The sequence below is a fragment of the Canis aureus genome, chromosome 2 (assembly GCF_053574225.1).
Source record: "Canis aureus isolate CA01 chromosome 2, VMU_Caureus_v.1.0, whole genome shotgun sequence".
NCBI classification, from domain to species: domain Eukaryota; kingdom Metazoa; phylum Chordata; class Mammalia; order Carnivora; family Canidae; genus Canis; species Canis aureus.
In genome coordinates, this window is record NC_135612.1 from 19,094,535 (window position 1) to 19,120,334 (window position 25,800).

Here is a 25,800-nt window from a genome sequence, read left to right on the forward strand (position 1 = left end):
AACAACAATAATGACAACAATATATTGACTTCCTTCTATAAATCTTTATTCAATTTAAACTGTCAGTGCTTTATCAGTTTCACTGGTTGGTCTATCCTCAGCTAGAAACCCTGGATCTGAGCTCTTCTGAAATCCTGTATAATTTAAGCCCTGTGTTGCTGTCTCTTTGAAGTAGGCTAATATGTGAACCAACAGCCACCAGGGATGCAGATTTGAGGGCAAACAATGGACTTTGCTCACACTTCCCTTTGAGTCCAGGAGGGAGCTAATAACTTTCCTTCCCGGTTGCACAAAACCTAGCAGGGGATGAGCAGTATGGATGGGGGAGTTGATGCAGGCAAACCTTCTCTGGAGAGGCTTCTGAAGCTCTCTGCTCTTTGAACCAAGTTGGGATACCGCATGTGGAACCATCCTGAGTGTAGTGAGAACAGACCCACAAAACTTTCTCACTGTAGTGGGGCTGTGAGCATCCCCCACGGCCTCCCTTTGGGACAGTGGGAGCCCAGGGCGCCCACCCCATGGAGTCACCAAGTCTGCGAGAAGTGGGAGAACCGTTGCCACTCATTGAATCCTGCTCCCCTAAGTGGTGCTGACTGGAGTGTGTGTATGGGGGGACTCATCAGACTGAACTTTCTTCCCTTCGGAGAGGTTACTTTTTTCACCCTCTTAAAAGCAAAGTTAGAATTTTTGTTTGACAATGAATTCTTAGACTCTGGTTTTAGTTAGAAATTTCCATAGGGAACAATAGAACTATAGTACATTTCTAATTTAAAACTTTGCATTGTTGATGAAGTCTTGAAAATAACAAGACTAGGCAACTCAAACATCTGTTACTTTCAATCTTTTCTCTCTCAACTTGCAGCAAGCTTGTGGCACTAGTCTTGGAATGTGGGAACTGTCTCTGATCAGTATTTTGGGGGGTTTTGGAATGCACAAGAAAATATAGATAAGATTCTGTGCTCAAAATTTATAATGCATTGCAGATTGCACTGTGGGTTTTTGAAACAACAAAAAATCATGGTGGGTTTTAAAGCAGTTTGGAGAAATAGCACAGCCCTTTGATGTAGGGTATTTAAATTAATGTTAGTCACAACATAAAGCTCAAATTTAAAATGTGTCTCCCTTCGATTACCACACATCAAACTACTTGTAATAGAGACAAAATTACATTTCTCTAGGGGGAAAGGCAATGCTATTTTGATGATCAAATGTACTAGGAACAAAGGTTCTTGTTAGCCATACTGGGTATGGTATAGGCAAGTTTCAGCCAACTTGGCTGTGGACCAGTTGTGATGGCTGAGCCGGGTGGTTTTTGCTCTCAGCAACCTCTGCTGGGGAAAGTGGGCGTGGGGTGGTCTGGTAAAGGCCAAACTCCCAGCACCCTCTGATTTGAGGCATAGAAGGCTCTAGCTGCCTGGGCCCTGGCTCCTGAGTCAAGGTGAACTGGCAGCTGACCTGCGCAGAGGCTCAGGAGTGCCTTAGAGACACGGCTTACTTTTGGTAAAGGATTCCCATCCTTTGGTAATGGAACAAATCCCTGTATGCCACTATCATTAGGATGATCATGATGATTTTCTGGCAAAGGCTTCTTCAAATGAATGTGACGTTGAGATGCTTACGATTTAACAAAAGTGCCATTATGGCGCAACCTATCAAGAAGTTATCATCTTGCTCAAGATATTAAAGGCCATTTTCATCCTCTTTTACAATTTCCTTCTGAAGTGCCTGTGTTGGGCAGCCTGCAGCCTGGCAGAGATGAGATGGTGCTGAGAGGAAATTGTGTAGGGGAACAAAGTTTTTTCCTCTACTCTCTGAGGTTTGATAGCAGGGTCCGGGAAATAAATAAAACACAAGCAGGTTAATAAGAGAAAAAAAGCTCTATTGTATTTATTCATTTTTAACATTACATACATGGGGGGAATCACAGGGAAAAATAAAAATCCTCCCCAAAATGTGAGCTAGTGGGAATCTAGGCCACTTAACAAAGATGAATGGACCCTTGGAATAAATAGGAGGTCTGGTAGTTTGTGACAGTTTGTCAGGGGGTGGTGTCAACATCTAGTCTCTTCTGTGACCAGAATCAATCTTCCCCCGGTGAGTAAACTCCTAGGGAGGGGATTTACAACAATTGAATTCCTTTTGGAGAAACCTTTAGGCAGATAAGACAGGTTGAGAGACAGCCTCTCTGCATTTGCTGTTTCTGAGTATCTTTCAGTTCAAAATAAGCAATATACCAAAGTGGCATATCTCATGGGTGGTGTGTCTGAGCTTATTCCTTCAGTGCCCAGAAGGGAGCCTTGTCTGGCCATCTGCAATGACGTCATGAGCTGATTAGGCGGGAATAAAGGATGACCAGGTGAGCAGACGTGGTCTGGTGCTAGCTCTAAAGGACAGGATAAAGGGATCTTGGTGTATGAAGTCAGGTATTGCAAGAAGCTTGGAGCTAAAGGTGGCAAAGCAATTGCTTCCAAGCCTGGAAACTTTTTTTGTTTTTTAAAAGATTTTATTTATTTATTCATGAGAGACACACACACAGAGAGGCAGAGACACAGGCAGAGGGAGAAGCAAGCTCAATGTAGGGAGCCCAATGTGGGACTCGATCCCGTATCCCAGGATCATGCTCTGAGCTAAAGGCAGACGCTTAACTGCTGAGCCACCCAGGTGTCCCAAGCCTGGACAGTTTCTGATGCTTTTCTGGACTCCCCAGGTTCCCCTCTTTTCAGTGCTCTTTTGGGGAGACTTTTGGATCTTAAGTAGTCAGGTCTGTTTGGTTCTTCAGCTTCATGGTTGGCCCTGTGTTTTCACAGTGGGCCATTTCCTCTTAGTAAGGGAAGGGTTGGTCTCCCTGGGAGCAGCAATGGAGGAGGGAATGTTCTTTTATCCCCTCCCCCATCTTGCATTCTGTAAGGTATTATTCTGACAGTTTAAAAACTAAACTGTTTTTTCTTAATTCCTAGGACCCAGAGGTATTTTTTTTTTCCTGCTTGCTTCTCTTGGGAAATAACTTCTAAAATGTGTGCATATTTCTAAATCAGAATTAAGACTGGATCTCTATTAGTTTGGAAATCTAGGGTCTGACTTTTGTAATTACTAGGGTGTTTTCATCTTTGCAGAAGTTGCTGCTTATCGTTCTACCATGTTGGATTTTTCCTACTTGTATCCTTATGATCTACCTGCTAACTCAAACAAACATGGTGGCCTGTGAGGCTGGAGATTGCTGGGTCGCTCTGACAAGAGCAGTCCTTATCTCTAATGTGTGAATTGCCTCCCACATGAGCAGGATCTCACCCCTAGTACTCTAATTTGGTATCTTTTCTCATGAATATGAAAGGGCTGTTGAAGTAGAAGTTTGTCAGACCTTAAGGAGAAAAGTGAATGGCCAGCTCTCTTCCTCTTACTTTACCAGTGAAAACAGTGGTGCGGTTGCACTGCAAATTACAACCTGAAAAAACACAAATTTAAGCAGTCTTCCCTGCAACTTCAGAAATATTTTCATATAATTTCACGTTGAAATGTTGAATTGAGGGTTCCCTGGGTAGCTTAGTCGGTTAAGCATCTGACTCGTGATTTTGACTCAGGTCAAGATCTCATTGGTTGTGGGGTTCCATGCTCAGTGGGAGACTGCTTGAGGTTCTTCTCTGTCCTTCCCCCACTTGTGTTTTCTTACTCTCTTAAATAAATAAATATATCTTTTTAAAATGTTGATTTGAAAGGTGTAGAGAAGAATGGTGCATGTATAACCTGCTTCAGAGGATAATTTCTGGTGTCCTTTCATGGTAAGGTGTCATCTTACCTGCATATGTCCTCTTTACAGGTAAGGCCTTTCTCTTGGCTTTGCTTTCACAGATATATTCATACATAAGGTTACGTTCACATAACGTACACATGTTCATACATGTAACATCATATAGAATTAATGAACATGACACCCAATAAAGTTGTGTTGAATGAGTTAATAAACATGCTGTAGAGAGTATGTGTGTATAGCATGTGTGTGTGTGCACACGCAGGGCGGGTGGTCTGTTTTGCCTGTGCTCTGTAGATGCAGGCACCAGGAAGTCTTCTTCTGTCTCTCAAGTTTTCACTGTGGAGCTTCAGAGATTTTCCTTTCCGGATAATTACTTTTCAAGAAGTTTGAAGAAAATTTGCACAGCAATTTTGACTTACCTGTAGGTGGAGAAAAGGATAATTTTTACACTTTACAGCAATTTTGGATTTTTCACATGTGGATAATTCTATGAGTTTTCAAAGCAAACACTTCAAAATCTCCTATTCTTTAAACTGAAGTGGTTGAAAGTAATATTGTGTTTTTAGTTTGCTTTTCATAGTTATTATTACATATACACACTTATATAATAATGTAATTAACATTACTATGAATTTGTAGTTGATTGGTTTCTTACTTTATCAGTGCATTTTTAAAAAATCTTTTTGAGATCTATATATATCTTAGGCACAAAGGAAATCCTCTTTTTCTTTTTGAAACTCTGGAAAATCCACTTATTTGCTTTTAGCACTGGAAAAAATTTTGTTATTTTTTGTTCAAGTAGGCATTTACCTTAAGTTGAAAAATAAAGCATACTCTGTGTTTTCTAAAAGTCTACTTTAATATCTCCTTCAACCAAGTGTGATGGAGACTGGGTTACTGTCTTCCTCACCTTATCCTCTTTGTCCCAGAGTGGTTTGCAGTTAGATGGCATCGGGCCTTTTTTATGTGGGTGACAACATATCTAGGAAATATATGATGGTGTAAAGTCCTGTGGAAGTTAGAAATTCTCTCTCTTTGAAAGTGGAATGTCCTCTACTAATTGGTAAGAATAAGTCTTATTTTTTTGTTTTTTTTTTTTTGTTGTTGTTGTTTTTTGTTTTTGTTTTTTTTTTGTTTTCTTTGGTTTTTGTTTTTGGTATTGGGAGAACTTCATAGGTTCTACAAACTAGCAAGAAAAAATCTCACACTGTCTGAGAAGACTGTGTTCACGAAACTTTGGCAACGGAGTGAAAACAGACCCCATTTTAGGATTCTACAGTTAGGATGTAGCTGTTTAGTGGGCTGTTGACATCTAGAATGGTCTCCTTTTATTTCTTGGGGAAATAAATCAACTGTAAAAATATTAAGACTTTCAAGCTGTACTAATAAAGACTGAAATTTAACTTACAGTTGGTAATATTCACTCAAATCTAATTTAATAGTATGCCCAGTCTGGATATTAAGTATTATTTTAAACTATAGGGAACAAAACATGTAGTACACAGGCAAAATATTGTTGTTACATGAATGTCACGTTTGATATTCCCCTACTTCTCTCGGTTGAATTTGTACCCACGAGCTTACTGTAAACAGCAGCATTGCATTCTTACACATTCATATGTCCCCAGATTATCTGAGACAGAGGTTGGTAAACTAGGCCTGGAGGCCCACTCTAGCCCACCACTTGCTTTGGCAAATAAAGTCTTTCTGGACACAGCCATGCCCATTTATTTAAGCCTTGTCTGTGGCTGCTTTTGTGTTATAAAGTAGTGTGGAGTATTTGTGACACATACTATGTGGTTTGCAAAGCCAAAAATAGTCTGACCCTTAGAGAAAAAGTTTGCTGACCCCTAATCCAGGATATCAGTTCTCTTCTCTTTTCCTCTCTGATAGTATCACAGAAGACCTTGAATAATATAATTTACCCTCTTATGACTAACACCTCTCTTTTCAAAAGCAAAACTAAAAGTACGAAAACAACGGTCTCCCCCCCCCAAAAAAAAAACAAAAAGAGAAAGCTCCTAGAAAATTTAAGAAGTACTGATATAAATTAAACTCATAGAATCATGAAATAAGCTCATTAAAATATGCTGATGTTAATGAAACATTCTTATCAGGCAGCATATGAGAATAAGAATACTGGTCTATGAATTAGAGGAATTAAGTTCCTATTTCAATTTTGCCATTTTCTAACTCAGGTATTGGCAAACTTCTCTGGTGAAGGTTAAGCCAGTAAACCTTTTAGGCATTGTGGGCCATATTTATTTTATTTTATACAAAAGAGGAAGTGGGCTGGACTTGGCGCACAGTCCTGTGATTTGACCACCCTGCTCTCAGTGCTCCTCATGAGCCACAATCTCCCTGGGCTCCATTTTTAGGAGGCCCTAAATCAACACTTCCCATTTTTAATATTTTTTTATCCTTTTATGTGAATCAAAGTCAATGTTATACATGGCCAAATTTTACATGAATCATTTTCTTACCACATGGCAAGTAGAGTCAGAACAATACAGGTGAAAATAGTATGTGACAAGAAAGTCAATTTTGACATTTCTTCATGTAAGATTCTCTATTACCTTGTAATACATTGATTCCAAGCTTAGAAGTGTAACACCACAACTATTTGAGCTTATGCTGTTTTGTGGGTCAGAGATTTTGGAAGGGCTTGCTTGGATAGTTTTCCCTTGGGGTTTCTTTTGCGGTTTTTGTTAGATGTCAGCCAGGGCTGTGGTCATCTGTGGGTTTGACTGGGTTGGAGATCCAAGACACCTGATGCTTAATGCTGGTCAGCAGCAGCAAACTTAGCTGTTGATGAGAGCTCTTACATGTGTCCTCTTCACCAGAGATCTTGGAGTGGTCAAAATTTTTACATGGTGCTTAGCTTAATCCCAGTGCGTTTTCCTAGAGAATGAGGTGGAAGCCTCATCATCTATAGTGACTTAGCTCCCTAAGTAAATGTCTTAAGTTTGCCCAGATTCAAATAAAGGAGAGGTAGACCCACCCAATGTAAGAAATGTCAAAGAAGTGGGAAATATCAGAAAGGGAGACAGAACATGAGAGACTCCTAACTCTGGGAAACGAACAAGGTGTGGTAGAAAGGGAGGTGGATGGCGGGTAGGGGTGACTGGGTGATGGGCACTGAGGGGGGCACTTGATGGGATGAGCAATGGGTGTTATGCTATATGTTGGCAAATTGAACTCCAATAAAAAATTTAAAAAATAAATAAAAAGAAATGTGAAAGAATCTGGGGCCATATTTAAAATCACCACACCTAGCTTTTGTGATTTTTAAGTTTATAACTCTTAATACCAAATTAGTAGGACTTTTGTACCAGCTATTATATAATTAACCACATTTATTAAGGGCAGGATCTTCTTAGATCTCAAATGAAACTGACATGTAAATATATGTGTGTGTGTGTGTGTGTGTGTGTGTGTATCTTATCCACTCATCATCCATAAATGGACATTTGGGAGATAGATACACACACACACAGAGGAATATTATTCACCCTTAATAAAAAGGAAATTGTATCAGTGACAATATGGACAAAAATGGAGAATATTAATCTGAGTGAAATAATCTACAAAAGTAAAACTCAGGGCAGAATGGTTGTTACTAGGGGCCGTAGGGTAGGGGAAATACCAAGATGCTGGTGAAAGGGCATAAACTTTCAGATATAAGATGAATAAGTTCTGGAGACCTAATGTACAGCATAGTGACTAGTTAATAATAATGTGTTGTATTCTTGAAACTTGCTAAAAAAGTAAACCTTAAGCCTTCATCTCTCTCTCTCTCTCTCACACACATACACACACACACACAAAGAAAAGAGGTAACCATGTGAGGTAATGGATTTTTAAATTAGCTTCATTAATCATTTCAAAATGTAATCACCTCCAAATGTATATCTATATGAAAACACCACACTGTACATCTTAAATATGTGCAATCTTAGTCACATCTCACTAAGCTGGAAAAAATGATGAGGTTGGGGAAGTGGTGTGGGCAGGGAGTTCAGGTAGGCCTTGTCAGCCATGGGAAGGAGTTTGAATTTCACTGAGTAAAGTAAGAAGTCATTGCAGAGTTTTAAACAAAGGGGTAATATTCTCTGACTTAGATTTTTGATATCACTATGGCCCCTGTGTAAATAATAGCCTATAATTTTGAGGGGGTAGGTGGGCAAGAATGGTGGCAGAAGGCTCTAACCGGAGGCTTTTGTATGATTTTGTGCACAAGGTGTTCATAGATTGCAATAGAGTGTTAACAGTATGGGTGATTAGAAAAAGTAAAAATGGATAAGAGACTATTCCCATTTTCCAGATAAGTAAAGAGAGTTTAACCAATTTTTATATAAGTGATAAACTGATATTCAAATCTATATCTAGAAGTCAACAAATCAACTTCAGCCAAATGTCATGTTGTTTTGTCACATTTAAAATTAATGAAGTCTAATTAAATGAGATTTTACTATAATTTAGGTGGATTAGGCTAAATTAAGAGTCATTAACATGGTCCTCTTTTTAGACAATTTCTATGACCAATGCCTCATTGTCTTCATGTTCAAAATATTTAAAATGTAACAAATTGGAGGAAATGTAAGTTATATCACCATCTTATTTCATGATTTTTGTGAAAATGAGGAAATCTCTGCAGATATAAAACCCAGAGACTCATACACACATTCTGCATAATCCTGAGGAATAGTCAACCTAAGAAAATTTGTTATTCTCAGTTCTAGGAATTGATACATGACCAGTAACGTATCTGAAATTTGTTTTTCTTTAGGTTTAGTAAGGGTGGAAGAGAGTACTGATTAGTACTTTGGAAGCAGATCTGAGAAGCACATACTTTTCCTTAAAAGGTAGTTGTTACCAGAACTATTCCTTGTGGTACCTCAAAGAGCTGGGACAAGTTCCTCTGACTGGATCTTTCTTCCTTTCCACAAGGGGTGAGAGGGAGACTATTCAGTTCTCTTCTTGCTGCAGTGCTTTAAAAAATGTTTATTGGAGAAGAAATTGACTCCTTTATCATCAAGTCATGGAACCTTTTTTGTATTTTCTTCATTCTGTTTACCTCCCCTGTGATCTCTTTGAGTTACTGGCAAGGTGATTTATTTGTGGCCCTAAAATCTCTCTGTTCCTTAATTTATAGGTTATATCGTGCTTCCTCTCTTCCACACGATCAGGATCTTCAAAGTAAGCATCTTTCAAAGGAGCGACAAGCAAAATACAGCTGCAAAATCAGTAACTCCCTGTTAAGCTGCTTTGCCTGCTGTCACTGTTGACTGCTGGAGGTGGTGATCCATGTCAGTCACTAGAACGACACCTTGGCAAGACTGCAATCTGCTCCCGGAGTTTTTGTGTAGGGGAACACTTTTCGATAATGAGGTTTTCGTATATTCCCAGCATCTCACACAGTGCCTGGAACATAGTATCTACTTGGTCAATATTTATTAATATTTACTGTAGAACCATATTTTAAAGGCTTTGCTAACATGTTATAGGTAGATTTGTTGCATAATGGAGCAATGCAAGAATTTTCTCTTTCACCTTGGATAAATTTTACTAATAATACAATAAATAACTCTCCAAGCAGGCAGAGACTTTTAGTGAGACTCAATGGATTGATATAAACTTATATTTTTAAGCCATCAAACTAAGAAGAGGTTAAGACTAACGTTTACTTATTAAGATAATTTCCTAATCATTCTTATAAGAACTTAATGAGTGACAAACTGACGCTGGATATAAATTTATGATTTCCCAAAATAACATTTGATTGGTTTGAGTGATGTCTTACATCAAGTAATCATAGTTAATTTTTGCTTCTGGAGAGATTTGACTTTACCAGTCTATCATGTCATCAGATGTATTTCAAGAATGATTTCTTTGTCTGTTGATACAGAGTTAAAGAATTCCTATGGAGATTCTTGAATCTATAACTTGTATTTTTATCAGGGCAGATGGGAGAAGTTCAGAATAGTGGCAAAAAAACTACATCTTCATCTGAAATATACTGCAAACACATAAAGAATGATTTCACATTGAAAAATATTTTTAGTCATATAAATCAAGGACAAATTTAGGATTTTTCTTATATGTGAGTTATGGTGCAAAAAACAATGGGTCACTTAAGTTTAAAGAAAGGTTGATAAATGCTGAGACCTTAAGTATATTATAAATATCAGCAGTTATGACAATGAGAGGATTGGAGTTATAAATTAAACATACTATATAACAAATGTGAAATGTATTTTTCTTGTTATATTTATTTTTTCTTGTTATATTTATTTCCCTAACATTTAATACCTATAATTAAGACTGTTGTTAGATTTTACCTCACAAAATCATCCAGGTTTGAAAGAAATTTCAGAGAGTAAAAAAAGGATATATATATATATATGTATATGGGGATAAAATGTTAGGTTTTATATTTCTGGATTCCTTTCTAAAGAGTGAATTTTGAGGGGCACCTGGGTAGCTCAGTGGTTGAGCATCTGCCTTCAGTCCAGGGCGTGATCGTGGGGTCCTGGAATCAAGTCCCATATTGGGTTCCCTGCATGGAGCCTGCTTCTCCCTCTGCCTATGTCTCTGCCTCTCTGTGTCTCTCATGAATAAATAAATAAAATCTTTTTTTTTTAAAAAGAGTGAATTTTGAATGATTTTTTTTTTTGTAATGAAGAATCATCCTAAAAAAAACCCCAAACCCCTAACATTAACATCACTGTCATAGAAGGCACAATGAAAATTGGGAGTAATCTTTCTGCGCAGAAAGAACTCAGGCAACATATAGGAATGGAGGCTTACCCCGGGTGAGATAAAAAATTTTCACTGTATTATTTTAGCATTTGCTGCCAGGGCTGGTACATTGACTCTGGATCTGACTGTCTTTTGACCCAGATTCCAGTTCTTCCAGGGACCAGGCACAGCAGTTCTTTCATGGTCTTTGCCCTTCTCCATAATAGAAGTGAGTGCTTATCCTAAGAGCCACTGTTGTTTCCCAATGTAGCCTTGCCTTTGAGTTGTGAAGTTAGCCTACTGCCTGGTTCTCAAACCCTGGCTGCACCTTGGAAGCACCTGTAAGTTTTTATAACTTGTTCACATCCTGGTCTCTCCTCCATAGATTCTGATTTAATTGGCCTGGGTGGGGCTCAGGCTTTGGGAATATGGAAAGCTCCTCAGGTATTTCTAAGGTACAACTAGAATTGAGAACCTATGGTGGAGAAGGAAGAAGAAAGAGATCACAATCTGAAATTCAGCCATAGTTCTTATTCTCAATTTAATGTTTTCCCATAGGTCCCCCAGAGCCTCACAAAACCCAGTGTGGCCAGTCTCTGGTGAATTCAGTGGTGATCCATGGTTCCTGACTCTTTTCCTAAACTGCTTTCTGGATTCTCTTTGTCCACAATCTTTCTCAGGTAAGAAGCTCAAAAGAGAGGTCAGAGAAGGAGAAGGAATTGATGATACTTGGCATCGTATTGTAGTACGTGGTGGAATGAATTCTTTTTAAATGTTTAGTAAGTGAATTGGGAAGATTTGGAGGGTAGTGGACTGGCATATCAAAATACAATATGGCGAAATTAAAGCAAACACTTAATTTTTACCAACAGTATCACAGTAAATAGGCATCACTGTAGGATTTAGAAAGTCTTGGATTCAAGTGCTGCCTTCACCATTGCCAGCTGGGTGACTAGTACAAATGACCTATCCCCTCTCTGTGCGTTAGTTTTTTTTATCTATAACATAGGCACAGTATCCACTGTATTTTCCTTACATGGTTGTTGTGAGGCTTAAATTACAGAAGTGAAATAATATTTTATATTATTAGGTGATATATAAATGTTATTACTATGGGTTGAGCTGCTTTAATACATATTTATGTGGACATATTTCGTGGTTAATTTTTACAACAAGGGAATAAGTCTGGGGAACAATGGTTATAAAACTGTAATGAAATCTATGTGTCAATCTATTTGGTTGGGTGGCAAGTTTATAGAAATGAAGAATTCATCTTTTGTAAACCCGATGTTTTAACCTTACATAGGATATAATTTGTTATTGGTTTTGAAAAACAAAGTTCCATATAATTTTCTCATAATTTAAGAGATTTTATTTCAATAGCTGTCAAGTACTTAGTAAACATTAAAATGAGGGGCAAAAAATCCCTATGGGAATAGAAATATTTGTGATTCTGATAGGTTATGGAAGAAGTCTTAGTTGGGGGACACAAACACTCAATCCATATGTTACTACCAGAAATGGAATAATAGCTAATCTCCAAGTCTACCGTTTACTGAGCCAATGTTATGTACAGGGCACCATGCTAAAGCATTTTGTTTACTTCATCTTACTTAGGCCCCTAAATTTTTGTGTTGATTAGATTAATTATTTTATCAATTTTATTGCTGAAAAAGAAACCCAAAAAACTCCAAGGCACAGAGCGGCTGTCATTTCCCCCTTAAACCCAGTTAGTTTGACTCTATTCTCTACTTTTACAACTGAACTGTACTCTCTTCCAGTAATCACTGTTATAAAGGCTTATTGACATACTGATTTGTGGAAATTGGTGAAAGGAATTTGAAATGGGAGGGATAGCTTAGAGTTCCTTTCAGAAATAGTTAACTTGACTCAGTGCATAGACTTACAGTTGAGCTCTGTGAAGGGTGGGGCTGCACATACTAGTTGAAAAAACTATTCTCACCAGAAACTATGGAGGCTGGTACTAAATCAACTTGCTCAAAGTGATGGAGTGTGACATCACTGGGTCTTCAGTGAACTGCAGCTCTGAGAATACTGAAGGGCAACATTGTAGGTTCACACATGAGTATTTTTTTTAAAAAATATTTATTCATGAGAGACACAGAGACATAGGCAGAGTGAGAAACAGGCTTCCTGCAGGGAGCCCAAAGCAGGACTTGATCCCAGGATCCCAAGATCATGCCTTGAGCCAAAGGCATCGGTTCAATCACTGAGACACTCAGGCATCCCAGGCATGAGCATTGGTACCAGCTGCAGTTACAGTGGTCTCAAGTTATGGACCTTTGACACTACTCAGGTCACCAAGCAGGAAAGCCAGAACATCATGAAGACCACAGTATAATAGATTGCACTTGGTCATGAGTACGGGCAACATTCCCATAGGTGTTCCACAGGAAATCTGTGGGGCACTTTGTATTATCAAAAGAAGACATATCCCAGTAAAACACAGATGATTCCTGTGTATGTGAGTTCATAGTACCTATAAACTGGGGTGGCCTCAATAACAATAGGGACAAGAATGGTAATAATTAACTTATCATGAGCTCTTCCGAATGCTTTACATATGATTATCTCAATCTCTAAAGCAGTTCAATGAGCTAGAGAGCTAGGTAATATTAATACCATCATTTTACAGATAAGCATCTTGGAGATAAATAACTTGCCAAGTTCACATAAGTTAATCAATGCAGGGCAAGATTAAATCAAATCTTTCTGATTCCAGAGCCCATGCCATAGATTATACTTTGTTTTCTTACTTAAAAAAAACAAAAAAAAACAAAACAAAAAAAAACCAGCTGAAGAGGTTGTTGTACACCTTTCGGTTAGAACTACCATAAGTATTGGAGATGGTTGAATGTCAACCAGCCTATTATACCAAGCCATGAATACCAGTGTTGGATTCATTAATATAACAGGACGCAGCTGGGGCTTTTTGTTCAGTATTGCTTATAGTTCCTTCAACTGATCCTAAGACCTGCAGAAACTATGCTAATCATTTAGGAACAACAAGTGAAATTAATTACGCTCTAAATGCAGCTTAAGTCAGAAAAAAATGCTTGGAATAAAGGGATTTTGATTGTTTGTTTGTTTTACACTAGAAAGGCCAGCATTGATCAGTGATTCTAAATTACAATCACAAACTTGTGTTGATCTCAATATCAGAAAAATGGGTCTCAAATCCTGTTGGAGGGCACCTCAATTTGAGATTTGGTTCTCATTAGGAATATGAACAGATTCTGCTTAATTATAAAGGACAGGAATGTTCAAATATTGAGAACTATGTATCTACAAGCACTGAGAATGATAATAGGGCAAAAGGGTTTCAATGGCTTTATTAGAATACCAAGTTATAACATCAGCTGGCATACCACACCATGTTATCATTCCCAGGGTATATGGGCCTGATTTATCAGGCCTCAGAAACTATCTTCTTTGTTTCCTTTTTTTTTTTTTTAAGATTTTAAAAGTTTATTTATTCATGAGCAGAGAGAGAGAGAGAGAGAGGCAGAGACACAGGCAGAGGGAGAGGCAGGCTCCATGCAGGATGGAGGATCAGGCCCTGGGCTGAAGGCGGTGCTAAACCGCTGAGCCACCTAGGCTGCCCTCTTTGTTTGTTTGTTTGTTTCTCTCTCTCTCTCTTTAGATTGTATTTATTTATTTGAGAGACAGAGCAAGTGAGAGAGAGTGCATAAGCAGGGTGAGGGGCAGAGGGAGAAGCAGATACCCTGCTGAGCAGGGAGCCCAATTTATAGCTCAATCCCAGGATCATGACCTGAACCAAAGGCAGACACTCAACTGACTGAGCCACGCTGACACCCCAGAAATTGTCTTCTTTCATCATTGGAGTCCAGTTGACTCCTAGACACAGACCTGGCCCAATATTTTGGCCCTCAGGAAAGATCGCTCATCGTACCATTTTGTCTCTGATCTTAGGATTTAATTATCATTTAAACTTTTTCATTATTCCTATGACATGGTCCTACTCTATCTTCTAGCTCTGGTCCATTTTCCTCTTGCTAGAGTTCTGGCTTGGTCATTTGTTCAAGTTCACAGTCTTTTTTTCCCCCCATAACTCCAATCTGTTCTAAAACTGTAACTTAGTGGCTGGGAACACACTCAAGATTCTCTGTTGCTGACTATCTTCCTGTGCAGACCCGTGACCATTTTCAGCTGCTGGATGTTGGCAGCCGTGTCTATAAAGAGGCTACATGGTATTGCAGTGATTCTTAAACCTCAGCTTTCACCAAAATCACTTGAACTTTTATTTTTTTATTTTTTATTTTTTCACTTGAACTTTTATAATTCAGAACTCTGGGTTACACCCCCAAGAGATTCTGATTCAGTCAGGCTGCAGAGGATCCTATAAATCTGCATATTTAGCAGCTTCCCTAGGTAGGACTCTGAAGGTGGATGGAGAAAAACACTGCCCCATTGTCTGTTGCTATATGAATGTTGGCCAACACTGGACTTCTTGTTCTATCAGAGGGGTGCCTCTTTCTGAAGATTTTGTCATTTTATTCTACTCCAGTTGACATGTAGATCTCAGATGTTGCCTCCTCTTACATCCAAACACTTTCAGATGCCTCTTGTAGGAACTACTGTACATTCTGTCCTTATCCCATCCTAGCACATATATCATGGTTTTTATTTCTCTCTTTACTTCTGTATATGAACTACTAGACTATGACATTTGAAGGAAAGGCTAAGTAATGTTCAGCTCTGAATCTTCACTGCCTAAGGTAGTACCAGATGCAGAGGAGGGAGACAAGAAATAGTTATTGAATGGTCAGGTCTAAATGGATCTAGATGGTGGCTGGGCCAAGTCAGTCTTACTCAACTGAGTCAGCTGGCTACTTGAAGATCTCAGTTTGGATTGCTATAGGGATGCTGATGGGAGAGAACTGAGGTTAAGGACACTCTAGCCTGATCTATCCTGTTGATTGCTAGACTATGACATGGCTTCCAATACTGGTTCTCATGTAAGGATGCACCTCAAGTACGAACACAGTACCAAGCCCATGTGGTTTCTTAAAATTCAAAATATTCAAATTTTCAGTGTGAAGTAAAACATTTTGGACATAAGGCATTTAAGTATTAGAGAAAATAGGAAGCCTTCATGTCAATTTGGGGCTGGATCTAGTGTTTTAGAGATAGTTGATGCAGAAGCAACAGTTTCCTCTTATTTTTCCCCCCTTCTCATTGGAGTTAGTGTCTGATTTCATGCCAGCGAAACAGAATGTTCGAATCACTGCGTGCTGGTTTTGGAAAGGAGGATTTTTGAGATGATCATGTTTACAGATGAGGAAAGTTGGTTCAAATATTTCTTCAGTGTCTGCAGTGTGCAAGGAAACAAAACAAAACTCAGACAGGAGACTATCACATGCTCAGACTTCAGAGCAGGGTAGTTTTACATTTAGGCCAGATCCCAGATCTCCTGATCTCCATGACAATCCTTGCTTTGTTCAGAAATTGCCATGCTGAAGAGGAATCATGGACACCACAGTACATGCTTATTTGATTCTGTCCTGTAGCCAGCTTTTCTTACTCTCCACTGGGTCTTCATGATTTCTTTTTATAATGCATTATTTTTTCCTCAAGGTCTTCTATTATTTTTGTTGTTAGCCTATTGAGTGTGTGTATTTCAGGGCTAATTATCTTATTACTTATTTAAGACACATATCTGGAATTGGCAATATGGGAACATTTAAGTGGCGCTTAAAAAGGAAATAGAGGGCAGTTGAGAATGGCCATACTTAGACCGTTAGATGTTTTTTGGCTCATGTTTTATAAGCATAGATATTATGATTTTGTATATCTTCTCAAATATAATTAAACTATTGCCAATTCTGATGATTTCCTCTAATGGAAGAAAGCTGAGTTCTGGTTAATAAAAAATGGAAGATAGCCCAAAAATTATTAATATTTGACATTTGAATGTTTCTGTACTCATTTTTTCTCCAGCAAAACTTTGCTGAGCATCTTTATAGTCAGACACAGTGCTGGGCACTGGAGATATATGTGCTTATTTGAATATAAGCATGGAAGTCAATTTAGAATTTCATCATCGAAAAAACGTTAGAGGTACAATTTTATGGTTGGGGCACCTGGGTGGCTCAGTCAGTTAAGCATACAATCCTTTTTTTTTTTTTTTAAATTTTATTTATGTATGAGAGAGAGAGAGAGAGAGATTGAGAGAGAGAGGCTGAGACACAGGCAGAGGGAGAAGTAGATTCCATGTAGGGAGCCTGACGTGGGACTCGATCCCTAGTCTCCTGGATCACGCCTTGGGCTGAAGGCGGCTCTAAACCGCTGAGCCACCTGGGCTGCCCTAGGTTACAATTTTAAACAGTAGAGAAGCTATTGAGAAGCTGTTTTTCGTCCTATATTTCATTTCTCCCAGAAGTCTACTCTTAGTGGGGACTTGACTTTTTTTCCTTAGGTTAATGTAAAATTTGCTTTTTCTCAAGTTGTCCCCGGAGGAATCCTCCTGGATTAGCTGGTATCTTTGTATGCAAATTGCACAGAGAGACTTGGGATGTCAACAGAACTGTCATTATATAGATTAAATGTTAGCCTCTAATGTAATTTCTGAGATATAATCTAAGTAAAGATACAACAAATGTTCTCAATACACTAGGAGGCAAATTCTGCCTTTGACAAGCCATATTGTCGGGTCAGGTGATTAAAACTGAATTACACTATTAAGGAGAAAACTCAGTAAGTATGAAGAAGATTTAATGAAGCTGAACTAGCGTTCTTTTAGAATAGGAAGGAAGTCACACACAAACCAATAAATTGTGTTAGATAACTCTCTTTTGCCTCTCAAAGCTAATATTTCTAAATGGTTACAGTAAGGATATAATAATATTTCTGATGCTTTTAATCATTCCAGAACTGCTGTGGATAGTCAGTTTTCTTAAAGGTGAAAGCGCAGAACACCAGGTATCTCTCCACTAAATAATAAATGGAATATCTAAAATGCAAACTAATATCTAAACTCTAAAAGAAAACACAGAGGACCTATATGTTGATGAAAGTTAGAGTGCAGAAGTAGAGATGTAGGAAGTATTAGTCTTACAGAGACACACACACACACAATTTTTTAGGTGGTAAAGAAGAATAAGAGATGGTTAAGCTTCATTCTAATCTACCCACTTTATGTTTTTACTGGACAGACTCAATAATAAGGTAAATCCTACAATGTCTAATGTCATGTAAGAGACATTCACCGGCTCTTCCTGCTTAAGGTATTATTCCTTTTTTTTTTTTTTTTAGGATTTTATTTATTTATTTGACAGAGAGAGAGAGGGAGAGAGGAGAGAGAGAGAGAGAGAGAGAGAAAAAGAGAGATTGAGTACAAGTAGGGGGGAGTGGCAGGCTTCTTAACAAGCAGGGAGTTTGATACAGGGCTCAATCCAAGGACCCCGAAATCATGACCTGAGCTGAAGGCAGACACTTAACTGACTGAGCCACCCAGATCCCCCATATTCCTTTCATTTTATTTGTATTAAGATGTCTTCTTCCTAAAGGTCTCTGTCAAGATATAAATAGTAGGGTGACATGTAGGGCATATTGACTGTGTAGCACAGAACATTTTTTGGATTTAAGTGCTGCTCAGACTAAAGGCAAAGTTATGGGGATTCTAGAAAGATGGGCAAATTTGAATGGGAACTTAAGGGTGAGGGACAATGGGAAGCTCCTATAGATGGGATATAGCCCTAAAAGAGGTAGGTAATTGTTCCGGAGAGATGGGAATGGATGGGAAGACTTGGCCAGATGAAGTTGCCAGAGAGGTTCCTCCTCTCTGGAGAGTGACCTTTGCTGTTGAAAGTCTACCTTGGTAGCGCTGTCCCTGCACACTTTCCTACTCATATTAAGTGGCACATTTAAAATTGCAGAGCAAAATAGTTCTACCTGCCTTGTATAGCTGCTTTGAAGATTAATGAGGTAATGCTTAAAAAAGGGCTGGGGATGAAAGGTTCACTATAAATGTTTGTGTACTGTGCCAAGAAGAGCTCTCTTTTGGAGCTTGTGTTTTTAAAATAAATGTAAACATCTAGTGTTCCTGGTGCCTCCAACCTATTATTAGGGAGCTACTACATTGGCAGCTGGACAGAACATTGCTATTTGATCCTCTCTGATGTTTTTCTCACAGTTTCCCTAGGATATTCTCTGCAGGGATGAGCCATGTCAGGTTCGGTCAGTCATTTCATACACATGTAAAGTAAGAAGACCAGCACCCAATCCAGGAGCCTCAAGTATGATTACATGACACAGTCATGCTCCACACCCCAGCACTTACAAGCCCAGCAAAGCAAACACAGATACACAATGCACATGTTAGTAGATGTAGACAGAACCTAGTTTCATATTTACATACATATATAAACATATGTTATACTCATACATATGAGTGTAATTTTGGAAACTATAAAACAGTCACTCATTGTTTGGTTTTGTTTCTAATGATGCATTCGGGTCAGGAGCAAGGACCTGGAGAGTGCTTAGGGCATCCAAGCTCCATAATCCTGCCCTGGTGAGAAGAAATAGCAGCTGAGAGCCATGAGTGGTTTTTCTTATGGCTGCAGGAAGAAGTCAGGGATTCTAAGTGGGAAGATTTCCTGAGTATAATCTGTAATTTTGTTCTTGCCTTTTTTTCTTCATGGCAGAGACATATGCTTGATCTATAATTGGGCCTTCAAAGAGTGAAACCTGAATCAAGGCACCAACTTGAATGTTATTTCATAGCATGGCCTAATGGAACAGCAATGGTATAGCTGGGAAATTGCAAAAGGAGTAGCAATTTGCCAAAGAGAGTGTGATGGATAAGTAAGATCGGGACCATTTTCTTATTTTATTGGGCTACAATGAGCAGAAAAGAGGAGACTATAGTGAAGAATCATGTCTCCATTTCTATAAAACCAGCAAACAAAGGTGTAAGTATTGTATCATAAGTGGAAAGAAACAAAGTTTCTAGATAGAATAGTTAAAAGTTAGCAAATCTCTTTCTTCTTTTCTTAGGATAGGATCTTTATTCCTTCCATTTCTCCCCCCAAATATCAGCCTTTGCATTTTAAAATACAATACCTAGAAATAATATACCAGAAAATTCTCTGGAGGGAAATTTCTATACCTGTCTTTCCGGTGTAGGATCCTAATAAATAAATACGTTTAAATATATGACTAATGATATACTATAAACCTAAGCACTTGGATTTCAGAATGGGATAATGACTTTTCAGAGAATGAAAGAAGATAATGAGGGAGGTTCAACATGGTAAGGGTCTTCTAAGCCTGGGCTTGTTTGGAAGAGGGAAAGTGGATCTCTAATTCTTCCAGGAAACAAAACCAGAAGGCCAGAAGCACCTTTCCTTTTGTTCTTGCCAGTCTCCAAGCACCTCTGCTTGCCCACAGAAAGTCGACAGCACTTTGGCCTATAAACACCGGCATACCAACTGTACTAAATCTCTGCCCAGCTATTCTGGGTAAGCTAGAGGAAAAATAGCAGACTGCATAGGAGGATGCTTGGGGGCCCGCCAAGGCCATGACGTACAGGTTTCCAAACAAAGCTATGGCTGAATCAGAAAAAGCATGTCTGAGTCAGGCTCAAATACAAGGCCCCCTTGTCTCAAATTTCTCAGCTTATTTCACAGGAAGAAGAGGTAGGGATTCACAGTAACTCTTCCCCTCTCAGGTCATCCAAGAGGCTATCAAACTTCATGTTGAAGTTTCATGAAACCTAGATGTTGATGCAGGTATTCTCTGTATCATTTGCTTTTTATTTTGCTATTTGGCCATTAAACAACTCCTATACCCTTTCAATGAAGCCAAAGATTCCCAATGGAGGAATAATTAAAACTGCTGGTATTTTCTTCATACTGTTTAATATTTCAACAGCTCTAGTAACTGGCTGCAAAACAATAGCATACACACTACTGTTAGCGTGGAAGATAAAGGGACTTTGAAAAAATATTTTTCTTGTGTTAGGTTGTTTCCAGTTTTTGGACCTGATAGCTGGATGCATAGTTTATTTTTCTTTATCATATATAGATAGAATTGGTAGCAGGGTCATCTATTATATATTGAATAAAATAACAGGAAAAAAGATCACCAAATTTCACACTCACATGTATATAAATCTAGGGCCTTCTCCTTCCTCCTTCCTTTCTTCTTGCTGTGTGTATGTGTTGTGTGTGTGTGTGTGTGTGTGTGTGTGTGTGGTTTTGTAAAAAATATTTATTTATTTATTTATTGTTATAGGAGGGATCCAGGTTACATTACATCTGTCAAAATCTCTTGGCTTTTCAGAGAAGTGGTTTTCTGTCCTAAGTAGCCAGGTAAATCTTTGGTGTGATTTAAAGAATAGATGTTTTATATACATGCATTTTTGTAATGTATTTCTTCTTTGTCTGGGAAACATCTTAACCAAGACTCAGTAAGTTCAAAACTGGTAATGATGTGAATGCCCATACTGAAATTATAGTGTTAACAATTTAAGCAGTGAAATTTTTGCATAAAGAAAAGCCATATTTTTAAAACCAATTATATTAGCTTGGGCTGCCATAACAAATGCCATAGACTGGGTGACTTAAACAACAAAAAATTATTTCTTATAGTTCTGGATCCTGAGAAGTCCAAGACCAAGGTACCAGCTGATTTGGTTGCTGGTGAGAGCTCTCTTCCTGGCCTCAGACAGCCACCTTCTCCCTGTGACCTCACATGGTGGAAACATAGAGATCTGTGGTGTCTCTTCTTCATTTACAAAGATACTAGTTCTATGGGATCAGAGATATACCCATATGACTTCCTTTAATCTTAATGACTTCTAAAAGGCTCTATTTCCAATATAGATGCGCGGGAACTAGTGCTTCAACATACATATCTTGGGAAGGACACAATTCAGTCCACAGCATCAGTTGTGGGTAGTGTGAAACCTTTTGATGTAAATAAGTCTCAATTCCAGAAACAGATCACTGAGGGGCCACAAAGAAGTAGAAAGCTACTTATTTTTAATATTTTCCTCTGTGGAGGAAGAGAACTAGATATAGAAAAGAATACCTCCTTTTCCTGTAGTGCCAATATGCATTTTGAGTTGAAAATATAGGATATAAAATAGTCATCATTTTAAGAACTATTTGAACTCCATATTCAATTTGATTTAAAGAAAGAGACAGAGAGAAAGAGAAGGAAGGTGGGGGGAGGGAAAAAGAAGAGGGAGAGAAAAGAGAAATGTTAAGAAAAGAGGGAGAAATTAATAGACACAAAAGTGGTATAAGAGAAGGAAGGACACTCAGGGGAGAAAATGAGAGACCCATTTAGAAGAATAGATCATGAAAGTTCATAGAAGGATCTTTCAGTGAGGGGCAAGGTTGGAAGATGAAACTTTGGATGGGGGTTAGTAGAAGCTCTGGTGTCAAGTACCCAGATTCAAAATCTAGCCAGTTATTCACTGTGTGGCCTTGAGCAAATTAATCTCTCAAAACTCAGTTTCCTAGTTATAATGCTTATCTCATGATAGTGTAGTAAGGATTAAGTGAGATAGCAGTGCCTGACGAATAGTAAGGTTTCAATAAATGTGAGCTATTATTATTACTACTTGTCCTCCTTTGACTTATGATCTGTAGCTATTGTTGATAGCTCCTGTCAACACCGTGGATCACACTCAGGTTAATTTGTTCTGTGACCTGGCATCTGTTCTTCATGCTGGTTATACACTTGGGATTATCGTGCATATGATGTAATAGCAGGTATCTTGGTTTAATGTGTACTCCTCCACACAACCTATTCCCACCCCTAGATTTTAGTTATTAGAGATGGCATTCTTGATGGCAAGACTCTGATGTATTGAGGCTCATTATAGTTGAGGCTGAGTGAAGATCTCTTAATGAATAAGTATCATTTGATATATCCATTCATGTATTTAAGAAAATGATTTGGCTGTTGGATTCAAAGTGCTTTGAATTTATTTGTGTTAAACAAGACTTGGGTAAATTACAAATTTCCTCAATCGTAATTTTTTCTTTTATTAAAGTCATTTATGAAATCTGATCCACCAAGGGAGTAGAAGCTCTAAATGTGTTTTTGTTTATCTTCCTTTCTTGGTTCTTTTAAATCTCAAGTTCTTGTGTTTGGTGAGAGGCAGTTCCTTCAAAGACTTCATCTTGTGACCAGAAGCAGAAAGAATCAGTGATCTGCTTTTGAGAAATTTGCAGTTCAGTTTAACAGATGAGTTTCTGGGAAGAGGGTCATGTAAGGCAGACTTGAGAGATGCCTGTTTCCAGGTCTGGTGTTCCTGAGACTGTGATCCTGATGAACATGGCCCTGCCTATGTTCTAGAATTTGTGAAAAGTGTGTAGGTGACTGGAGTCATGACAACGAAACCATGGTGTTTTAATTCACTGTCATTTTTTACTTTCTGCTCCCACTTTTACTTTTTCATATTCCCTCTTTCTTTTGGCCTTTTCATCTCCCACTCATTACTGCAAAGAATGTGACCTGTTTGGATTGTAACTTTGGTTCTGAGAAGAGACTTATAACAGAGACAGGGGAGAAGAGATATGAGAACTAACAGTAGTAAAAAGAAGGCAATGCGAGTACATATGAAACTAAAGCCAGGTTTCTGGTTACTTTCTGCTTCTATTAGGGACTGTTATGGCAGACACTTTGTAATTCTATTTTACATGGTGGTCATCTTCCTGTTTGACTTCTAAATTCTTCCCCTATTTCTGCTATTGGCCATACTCAAGATTACAGATTCATATGCTATTACTATGTCTACATGAATAGACATACTGCAAACCTTTGTTGTTTGATATATTACAGCCAGGACCTCATTGTCTGAATCTTATCTGGAAGGGTGGCAGGATCGGGGACTTAGGTGACAAACCTTGCAAGTTGTGGGAGGGCAGGGAGGAGAGTTTGGATTACAGAGCACTAGAGTTTCCTTGAGGACTGTTTATCCTTATTATGACCATTTGCATTTCCTGCAAAGCTTCCGTTTCTCCCTTTCTGCCTTTCTCAGTTTCTCAGCCACTCTGCTGCTAGGATTGGCCTGGCTGTGGATTTCTGGGTTGTGGTTCTGTGCCTGTGTGATTTTTGCAAGGAGTGCCTCCCCAGACTCTACTTGGTGGCTCCACACTCAGGGATGTGGCTGGCACACTTTCTCTCCTATTAGTATCCTGTTCAATTAGTGTTGCATGACAGGCCCTGGGAGTGTCTACAGTCTCACTGGGGAGTGACAGCAGAAACCTGCTTTTTGTCGGTGACCCTACAGGGACTTCTCCATCAGGATTTGAATCTCTGGTGCACAACTCACTGCATCTCATTCTTTGCTAATTTGCATCTTAAGCGAAGCATCTTACTTTCTAGTCATCCATATTTATGATCTATCATAATACATGGGTGGCTCCTTTCAGTGCAATTTTCCAATGCCATTAGTCTCTGTATTCCAAATTAGGGCCACCCTGATAAATAGGCAAATAGTTTAGCAGATTTCAAACAGGGATTAGATAAACAGGGGTAAATAAGAATAAAATAACACTTGTAGCAAAGCAACTTAGAAAAAGAATGCACAATTTATATCAACATCTGATCATCTTAAATGATATATTAATAGTAATAATAAAAATTGCCTTAATATTTGTATAGTATAGAAAAATATACCAAGCATTTTCATGTGCATTTTTTTCATGAGTGCCCCTCTAAAACCTGTCAAGTATGGCAGAATGGGAATGCAGATGAGAGAACTATTGGAGAGATAAAAGACTTATTAAAATGGTCCAGGTGGCTCATTTGGTTAAGCCCCTGACTCTTGATTTCGGCTCAGGTCATGATCTCAGGATCCTGAGATGGAGCCCTGTGTTGGGGCTCTGCACTTAGCTTGGAATCTATTTGTCTATCTGCCTCCTTACCCTCTGCCACTCTCCCTCACCTCCCTACCTAGCTTGCACACACACTCTAAAATAAATAAATCTTTTTTTAAAAAAATTTTTGGAGCACACCTAAAACCCTAACCTTTTGTGTCCTAGTCTTATGCTTCTGTCACTATAACAAGCTGTTTGGTAGAGTAATTTTAGATTGGTATAATATTTAGAAAATGCTGTTCAATCAAATAGTAATTGAAACTTCATGCTAGGTATTGTATTAAGTACACAATAATGAAGAAGAGCTGAACTTTCATGTTACCCCTGTTTACTAGTTTCTGCTAACTAGTTTCTACTTAGACAGTATTTATACTCAAATTGGCCTAGGGCTTACCATCTGGATACATGATTTGGTATTGTATTTCTTTAACATTATTCCAAGATGGAACTAGCCCCCATGCTAGAGCTGGAGTTTCCATTTTCCACTAAATCAAGAAGAACTTTCATCTTAGCACATACCTTCAGTTCTTAGAATAAAAGGGACAACTTCTTCCATATATTCATAAAGATGAACCCTAAGGAAGGTTGGATGGCATCTTGGCCATCTTCATGCTGGGACAGTTGTGACATACACTTACCATGTCAAATTTTGACATGCCTCCACCAGAAAAGTGTGGCTCTAGTGGTGAGAGTGTGAGTGAGGGAGTTTGAAAGAAGGAGGAGGGATCTAAAGAAATTATGTTTTAAACTGCTCTCGAGAGAAACTGTGTGATTTGTTATTGGAAGGTTTTCCCCTACCTTGAAAAATGCATTTCTTAACTTGTAATGACCGTCTGATCTCTTTCCTTTCTTGTTTGGATGATTGGTCTATAGTTCTAATACCATTTTTTAACCCCTAATTCCGTCTTGTTAGCATAAAATATGGTTTTTCCCCTGCTCCTTTCTTACCTTTTCCAAGGTACAAATGACCTAATTACTAAAATAAATATCAGTATATTTTCTGTTCTTGTCTTTTTTTGACCTCAACATAATAGCAGACAAATTACTGAGCTCTCATTTCTTGAAACTATTCTTTTCTTTGGATTCATCAGTTTCTATTCCATGAGTTTTTCTTCGCTCCATGTCATCATTTTTATTTCTGCTCTAAGCTCCTAAATGTGGACACTGCTAGATTCAATTCTTTATACTGTATGTACTCTCACTGGATATTTCATTTATATTCATTGAATGAATAATCATCTATATGACAGTGATTTATAGATCAGTAGATCCTGCTATATCACTTTAGATAGATGATCTGCAACTTCCTCCAAAATACTCATATTTGAAAAGGTCCCCATATCTTAATTTTAAAAAACAAAGCCAAAAACAACAAAGTAAAAAAAAAAAGTGTTCTTTCCCTACCTAAACCTTTTCTTGTTCCTGTAA

General features: G+C 38.3%; 1 protein-coding gene across 31 annotated transcripts in view; it reads left to right on the forward strand.

The window, feature by feature from the left end:
• The window catches only part of LOC144293967 (uncharacterized), a 1,010,193-nt gene that overhangs the window by 167,336 nt on the left and 817,057 nt on the right, over positions 1-25,800 (forward strand). For 17 of the 31 annotated variants that reach the window (XR_013361426.1, XR_013361408.1, XR_013361422.1 and 14 more), the window contains exons 6-10: positions 8,538-8,613; positions 8,904-9,113; positions 11,048-11,169; positions 19,180-19,446; positions 20,771-20,847. Coding sequence is in view for 12 of the 31 variants with exons in the window: in XM_077865537.1 (XP_077721663.1) it covers positions 8,904-8,947; positions 11,048-11,118 (115 nt within the window). In the remaining 19 variants the exon portion in view is untranslated. The remainder of the gene's footprint in view (positions 1-8,537; positions 8,614-8,903; positions 9,114-11,047; positions 11,170-19,179; positions 19,447-20,770; positions 20,848-25,800) is intronic. The other 14 variants (XR_013361435.1, XR_013361437.1, XM_077865474.1 and 11 more) reach the window with 2 other exon arrangements.